Source organism: Cheilinus undulatus, linkage group 4, assembly GCF_018320785.1.
Source record: "Cheilinus undulatus linkage group 4, ASM1832078v1, whole genome shotgun sequence".
Classification (NCBI taxonomy): domain Eukaryota; kingdom Metazoa; phylum Chordata; class Actinopteri; order Labriformes; family Labridae; genus Cheilinus; species Cheilinus undulatus.
In genome coordinates this window covers 34,416,865-34,425,309 of record NC_054868.1, presented here as the reverse complement: position 1 = coordinate 34,425,309, position 8,445 = coordinate 34,416,865, and the positions used below count along the sequence as shown (strand labels likewise).

Sequence of the window (8,445 nt, the reverse complement as noted above, 5' to 3'; positions counted from 1 at the left end):
TATTGATGATGAATTAAACATCCTGACTACCTTCTGTAACATTTTGCTGCTCATCTCCTGAATGCCAAAAATTCAATAAACACAATCACAAAAATGCAGACAAAAAAGGCCATTTATGTATAAAATAGATCTGATGAAATAAAAAGGAAAAATATTCAGCAGGAAAATAAATATTTACAGCCATTTTGACATCACAGATACTGAGCTAAAGCCCTGTGCGCCAGATTTTATATCTTTATGTTAGTTAGAACTTTGTATAACTGGATATTACTTAACAGTCCAGTGGTTTGAAATGTTTCTACATTAGGCTATGAACAGAAGTACGTCTGAAGAGAAAAACAAACCCTGATACACACAGAATAAGATCGTATTTAACATCCTAAAAGCATGTTAATATTCAGCACAGGGACAGCTGAGAACAGGTGAAGAACAACTTATAAAGGGCTAAATGATAAATAACAGCATAGATAAAGGAATACAATATAAAATAATGACTGCAGGTTACACTAGTATTTTAGTTTTTCAGTGAACTGGGAAAATGCTTGCTTGAGTTATACAAGGTCTTTATAAAGTCACTGCTCTTATGTTTTCAGCTTCCCTCATCGAAACATGGTCCCAAATTGTTTATATCTGACTTGAAAACATGGCATTTAATGGAACTTAACAGTCATAAAAACCTGTTCTGCTACCATTAAATTCCACATATTCCAACTAAGGATGTTCCAAGGCGTCTATTTCCTCATTAGGCTAGGTTCTCTCTCGTCAATCATTATGATTCTAGGTGTTCCTGGTCCTCCAGCACGTGCCAGAAGCGTCATTGTGAGACAACTGCCGGATCTATTTTTACTGAGGCTGCTGCCAAAATCAACCCACAGAGAGCAAATCAATGCAAAGCATCAGTTGACACCAAATTACAAGACAGTACACAGACTCTCAATGGTAAATCTCATCACTGTATCAGCATTACATCTCATCATGTGTGGGTCACAGAGGTAAAACAGTGGCCTAGATGAAGGAAAGTTATATGGCACTACAGATCCTTTAAAGGTAAAATAAAACTTTTAAATTTCTAATGTCCTCACCCACTGTAGAAGCAAAAAAAAAATCCCAGAATAAAGAACAAAAAGTGAAAAGAAAATCAACTGCAGAAAGTCAAAATAATCTTTTTAGACACTATTATCATGTTGGACTTGTTATCACGCGATTGCACAATTGTCATGTTCTTGTAGTTCAGCTGTGGTCTTCTTGTCTCACCTCCAGCTGCTCAGGCCTGTGCATCCCTCTAGAGATGCATCCAGTGGGCTAGGGTGCATGCCTTTGGCTGGAGCAAACCACAGACATGGAATATGTGGAATTTAAAGGTAAGACTGGCCACACACTAAATGATTACATTAGGCCCAACCTAACAGATTTTTTGTTAAAGTGATCCTGGTCTGTATGATTATTTTACTGCTCCTGATCCAGTCAGAGCTTCCAGGTTAGGCTTTCTCAAACGTCATACCTGCATTAGCTAATGAGAGCAGACAGATGAGAGAACATCACCAACCAGATGTTGCATATTTTTGCTGATCACAACTATACTGTCTTCTCAACCGGGATTTCGCCCTCATTTTTTTCCCTTGTTTTTTATTCCCTGCAAAACAGAATGCATGCCAGGACAGCCAGCAGGTGTAGTGTATGCATTCAGGGATTGTTGAATCTGTCCTTGTGTCTGTTGTCCCCTATGTTTGTAAATTTGGTCATGACATGAAAATCATCTAATGTGTAGTCTGCCTTAGTAATACAGTGAACAATGAACTGCACAATGTAGTTAAAGAATCTCTCACGTGGTTTTCACACGATTAGACCGGAAAATTGCATTTTAGTTGTGTTGCAGCCACTTAAAATAGAGACAGAAGTTTTTCTGACCAACAACAATATGACACTAAGGCATCACCACAGTTCTTGTAAATGAAAAAGTGTTAACAAATGCAAAACACTAGAGTGTAGAGGTGAAAGGAACTCCCATCAGTGGTCAATTATAGTATCTTCTTTTTGAGAATAAGCGGTCCAACGTTATCTCCTGTTAGCTCGTTGTGCTTTAAGTGTGACTTATCACAAACAGGAAACTGTAAAGAGGAAACATCACATTAGTTGATCAGCAATATAAAGAAAAAACAAAGTCACCCTTAGCCTTACAAAAATACATTTCTCTTATCCAAGTATATCAGAGTCACTGTGAAGAGTAACAAAAGCACAACAGCTTAGTCACTGTAACTTTCACTCCAAAAAGATAACCCATGTTTACTTACAGTTTTGGAGCGCCAGCAGCGACAGTAACACACATTTGCACTGTTCAGGTCTTCAATGTCTATCTCGTTGACCACTTTCGGGTTCTCTTTCTGGATTTTCAGGTTAATCAGGCTGTCTCTCTGCTTCTTTTTCTTCGGCAGGAATGGTCGAATGGTCAGGTAGCCGAGCAGTGCAAGGATACCCAGGAGTGGCAGCAGCCGGAGCCACTCTGACACTGCAAACACATCAAATACACATGAGCAAACACAGTAGAGTAACTGTGAACACTGGCATGTCTCATGTTAAAGGAAGTGTGAGAGCCATAAGCTCAAATATAATATTCATGGTCATGGGCTCTGTGAGGGGACAGGGCTTGATGTGTCATTGAAATCTTTTTGAGTGCCTTCAAATACAAACACAAACCGATTGATGGCTAATCAATTTTTTAATTAAAAAACTATTACTACAGCTATATTAAATTAATTTCAAGGTCAAAAACAAAAAAAAAGCAATTTTTCATAATATCATTGTAAAATCTACTGGGAAAATAATTTTCTTATCTTGAAAAGAAGGCCAAAGAGTAATGATGGGTTTTAAGTGATGATTTAAGTGGGCCTTCAAAGTTAATGCATTAATTGTGCCTAAATAACCTGTTTCAAAATCATGAAAAATGAGGCAATAAAATCTGCTCTAGGGTGGTGTGGATGTGTCAGTTGAATGAGCTTAAGCCACTCATGAGAAATACAATCCTCTCACATTTTAAAAATGCTTCTGATCAGAGCGTAGCTGCCTGGCTTTGTACCAGAGCAGAGAGACAAAAGTCGGGGATTAAATTTACTGTTTTCTGGTACAAACCTCTCTGTTATGATACTTTTAATAACCACTGCTCCACCATGAGCAGATTTAGGGAATTTACCTCACAACGAACAAAAACATAGCATGTCGGTTTAGTTAAGTTTCAATGAAGGCAGTGACATCAGCTAACAACAGACTGTACTGAGATGAACAGCTTGTTGATTTGATATCATTGTAGTGCTATTGGGGGGGTGCATTTCCCTCAAGACTGGTGATGTCAATGGCTCAGATATTTGCCCCGCTCAAATAAAACCAAGCCAGGAAATAGGTGGACAACTTCCGAACGGCCTTTATCCTTTTTTCTATATGGTGGCCGCTGCAGACTCAGGCTCCCTTCACTAATCAAATAGCTGGCATCAGGCACGCTTTGCCCAATTTTTTTCAACAGTCTATGTGAGCAGTCTCACCTTAATTCACAAACCCACTTCCATTTAGAATATCATTTTCTACAAGTCTTCACCATTTATGCGGTATGTAATCTCAACAAAAAACAGCTGGTTAAAAACTCTTAGGGTTGGGGCATCTTTATGTGGACAGGCTATAGAAACAGCTTCAATGTACTGCAGTATATGTGGAAATCATAAACCCTACCAAAGTCACTTTTTTCCATGGTTGGTTTTCTTTAAAACAGAAGCTCTAACTTCAGCTTGATACTAAGGTCACTGGTGTTTTTGAGACATTTAAACAACACACAGATGTATTTTTATGTATGCTAAATACATTACAATTTCAGAGTAATGTGACTTCTGCTTCACATTTCTCCACTGTCCTCCTCATCTTATTGAGGCCTCTTCCAGCAGGGTTACACTGTATCTATTGGACCCACTGGGGAACTATCTCACCTCTTATCTACATTCCTGCTCTATTACCGGGCTTGATCTCCAGTGAAGAGTATCTTCTCACACAGGCAGCTATCAGGGGGAAATGCCCCACTGAGCCAAGAAAAGAGCTTTAGGAAAGACCAGTCAGACAGTCCACCATACATGGAGAGACAGAAAACTGAAGTACAGGGAGGATTAACCACAGTTATGTCATTTTACTATTAGCTGGGAGTTCAGCGCTGGCTCCTGGAACTTTTAACACTATTTTTATGGCAATTAAAATTCTCTAAGAGGATTTGGTTGTCTAAAGGAACATGCTTATCCTTAATCCTGTTAGGGAATAATATTTCCTATGCACAGGAGTAATTAATAACTTTTACATCATCTGACACATCACATTTTCTTCCACTTCCTTCAGCCTTTGCAGAAAGTACCACAACGTAAAAATATGCTGTCTGTTTCTGGTTTCTTGGCCTCTCAGAACTTGCTAAAGAATTTCAGTACTGCAGAGCTAGCTCAGCATTTTGACTTTTTGAGCTATATTTAGGCTCCATTTGACACTTTCCAAGGGTCTGTGTTGGTCAACAGGTCAAGTTGAGGTGGTCAATAAGCTCAAAGATGGACTTTCAATTTGTTTCCTTCAACAGCTGCTATATTCAGTTTGCTTCCCTGTACTTTTACTCTGCACTCGTGCTTAAATGGTGGCTGTGTTGTTTGCCTGGCTGTAAAAATGTTATTAAATCACACTTATTCTCAGTCCAACAGGTGCGACAGTTGCCACATGTGATAGACCATAACATTTCCTTATTTTGGGCAAGTTAAGTTTGAAATTAGTCCAATTTTTGGCTTTCTAAAACTTGAAAAAAAAAAAAAAAAGTTATAAAACGGTTTAAGTTTTTCCTTTAAACCTTTTGTGCCCCCCTAATTTTCTTATGGTTGAATAAGGAACTGTATTTATAGATCACATGAGTCATGGCTCACTTCACAAAGAAAAGCCAGCACTTCCTTTATCAGAATGGCTGCTCGCAACAGACAATGCAATGATATTTCTTACATGTAGTTAAATAAATGTCAAAGTGTTTAATTCTTTGATACAAATTGATACGTTGTACCATAAGCCATAAAATATATTCACTTTAAACAATTAGTATTGAAAAGTAGCAATTTTGGAAAAAAACAAACAAAAAAAAACAGCTGTTCAGTCTTATTTTTAACCCAAAGTAGCCACAAGAGAAATAAAGAGACAGTTTAGACACAGTGCAGGCATTTGCTTGCAATTTTTGGAAATAAAACCTTAATATTAATCAATATTGGGCACCTAAGACTATCATTTTGTTGTCATAAGTATTAGTAGTGTTTCTGCTTAAATAGTATTGTATCAAGGCTTCAAAATCTTATATCATGACAACCCTAAGGGAACTGTTTAGATGAACTCAGCACACATGAAATAAGGATATAATCTTAGGATGGCTACATTTCATAGATTCAACAATATAGTAAAACCCTTAGCCTAAAATTTTAAGTTTATCATCACTTTGCAACACTCGTTTTTGCTTGTATAAAGTCCAAACACTGAAGTAACCCAACAAATGTATGACAAGAAAACTCTTATACAGGAGAGACAATCAATGTTCTGGTTTATTCCAGCTTTTGTGTCTTGTTAAATCGAATTTTAAGAAGAAATTATTTGTGCCTTACCTGATTTGGCAAACCTGTGACTGTTTAAACACTGATTTTGGTGTTAGCTTTGTATTGCATCTTGGATTAGGCTATATCTGTTCATCATTTGATGGTATAAGAAACTGATCAGGTTACACATTGTGCTATGTGGCACACATACAGTAACATCACACAGACAATTGTTTGAATTCACAAGATATCATAACACATCTGAGACAATCAAATGCATTCACGTAATGGCTCTTACACTAAAAAACACGAGAAAACTTTGGTAGGCATTACTTAAGGTTAATGTTTAGTTTCTTTAGCTTTTTGAAACACCAAACACTGGTTACGTCTCAAATTAGCAAAACTGCACCTTAAGATATAACTCGGGTTCTGAGGTCGTTCAATACATTTCAATAGCCGAGTTTTCACTTTCATGCTATTAGCTTAAAACGCCACAGTGAAGCTGAAGTGTCCCCAGTGAGTTCAGTGTAAGTCATCTTCACAGTACAGTCAGAAGTACAACACAGCTGCTTTGTATTTTTACCTGTTAACCTTGCAAAACCAGTGATCGTCTCCGGAAGCGGAAGCTTCTTTAGGTACGCTGGAAGCTGGACTTTTATTATCCTTGAAATCGTTTCCAAAACCATCTTCAGTAACTCAATGTAGCAGATTTTATGTTTGACTTGGATAGTCCCTTGGCTTCGTTCATGTCATTGCGTTTGATTCCGAACGTAGGCTGTCACCGGTACGTAAACTCCTTCCGTTGAAACGGGTAACGGCACGAGAAGAACCCCAAGTCTTTTGTGAATACACGTAACAACGTCCAGTGACGGTAGAACATGCGACCAATCAGCGTCGGAGGAGTTGGTGGCTTCTGATTGGACGACTTGAATTCGTCGGGAAGAAGGCGGGTTCTGCCTGCTTACAGAGCTCCTCGTAGACATTGCTTTTAAAAAGGTACATGAAGTAAATAATCATAAATATACACACGCTAATTCCACGTCTGTATCGGTGTTGCACCTAATACATTCTTTAACTGAAAATACACATCTTTAAACACTCAGAACGCATTCAATCTCCCATACCAGCCGAATGCTATACAACTATCAATTTTCCCATTAAATATCTTAATCAGTAAGGACACTTTAGTAACATTGTGCCTTACTTTACTCTAACTCTCTTGTGTCTGTTTTTCTTTATCATCAGGCATGGTTTAATTTGATTTCTTTCAGTTAGCATTTATTCTGTTTTAAAGGAGTTTTTGATGGCTTATAAATGTGCAACCATGTAAATGTACAACATTGTGTTAAATGGCATATATTTACATACAAATTTCCTAATTTTCATGCAAAAGGAAATGATGGAGCATTAACTACTATTGTCTTCATTTTATTATTACATTATATTATATAATCAGTGCTGTCAACATTTTTTATTAATTTGGATTGATTAATCGCAGTGCAATTGAAAATATATGCTGAATAATCACACTTTGATACCATTGCAAAACCAGATAATGTAGCTTTTTCACTTTGATTGGAACTTGTAAGAATCTCTGTGCCCTTAATTGTTTTTTTAATTTTAAGGATAAATTTCATATTCTACAGATTAACACCATACCAGATTGATGATTGACTAGTAAATTGACAATTTGCCCTCAGTGTTCAATACTTCTGTTTAAAAGCTTGTAAAAAAGATTTGATGCCATTCAGAGGCGCTAGTAATGCAATCCTTCTCAAATTATCCACATATGTGATTGATCAACTACAGTGCCCATAATGAATTTGATTATTTTTTAAACTGACTGGCAGAACAAATTATTATATTATATTATATTGTATTCCATCATTCATCTATTAAATCAACTAAGTAAAGAGGCTTATGGCATCTAATGGGCCTTTATTTAGTTTTATAATTGTTTGAAAGAAAGATACCTTTGGATGAAATTTTGCATTAAAAACAAAATCTTCTAAATTGTACAACAGTGAAAGCTTACAGTTTGGCAAAAGAAGACCAATATGCACCAACTAACATACTATCCTATACTATGTGTACTATATCTGTCAAGACTCAAGACACTACAGAGTCCTAGTGAAACTCATAGTCTTCCCTACATGTCGTAACTTGCTCATCAGAGGAGGAATCATGTAAAAGAAAGACTCTGTACCTGTGTGCACTATTGAGATATCATAGGACTTATCTCTGTGGCTTCAGTTTGAGCATCAGATGGAACAAAACATAACTGTACTGAAAGAAATGAAAAACAAACACGTTTAAAAGGCTCATGGTTTCCAATGATAATATGATCTCTCTAGGTATTACTTGGACAAATATAAAAAAAATCGTGACAGACTTTGCTAATATAACTGCTTTTTGTGAACATCACACGTTAACTTCTATGAGAAATACCACCTACATTTACATTTCTCCTCAAAGAGCCATTTTTAAAGGAAATAGAAATAAACATCAACCGCAACCCAACAGACCAACAAAACACTGTTTGATACGTATTAATTATAGCAGAGGGATCATAAATTCTTCTTCTTAAGGTTAAGACGCCCTCTAGTGCTGGTAGGGTTTCACTAGCTCATCATGAAGAGAACTACACTACCCATAGTTCTTTGTAAATTGAGGCTTCCTTCATTACTGCCTGATATAATATAGGCGTCGGTATATGTCTTAATGTACTTTATCGACTTGTTTGGGACAAAATTCAGTTTTTTCACAATTCTACGCCTGCAGATCAGAAATCAAAAACAATAGATCCCGAATTCATCCAATGATATTTATTTTATGAGAGAGATTTGTAGGCAGCTAAATTCCGTGTGTC

At 36.8% G+C, this 8,445-nt stretch overlaps 1 protein-coding gene across 1 annotated transcript; it reads right to left on the bottom strand.

Annotated features, from left to right (window-relative positions):
- Nucleotides 1-94: 94 nt before the first annotated feature.
- Nucleotides 95-6,393, bottom strand: cisd2 (CDGSH iron sulfur domain 2). The gene is made up of 3 exons (XM_041785384.1): nucleotides 6,160-6,393; nucleotides 2,292-2,506; nucleotides 95-2,108 (listed from the first exon to the last, which is right to left on the bottom strand). Exons 1-3 carry the CDS (start codon nucleotides 6,260-6,262, stop codon nucleotides 2,019-2,021), a joined length of 408 nt encoding a protein of 135 aa, XP_041641318.1. The 5' UTR covers nucleotides 6,263-6,393; the 3' UTR covers nucleotides 95-2,018.
- Nucleotides 6,394-8,445: the final 2,052 nt, after the last annotated feature.

Coding starts and splice junctions, on each gene's coding strand:
- cisd2 (XM_041785384.1), bottom strand. CDS start 6,262: ATGGTTTTGGAAACGATTTCAAGGATAATAAAAGTCCAGCTTCCAGCG. Junction 2,507..6,159: donor TGGTTTTGCAAGGTTAACAG/GTAAAAATACAA, acceptor ATGTGTTTGCAG/TGTCAGAGTGGCTCCGGCTG. Junction 2,109..2,291: donor GCTGCTGGCGCTCCAAAACT/GTAAGTAAACAT, acceptor TCCTCTTTACAG/TTTCCTGTTTGTGATAAGTC.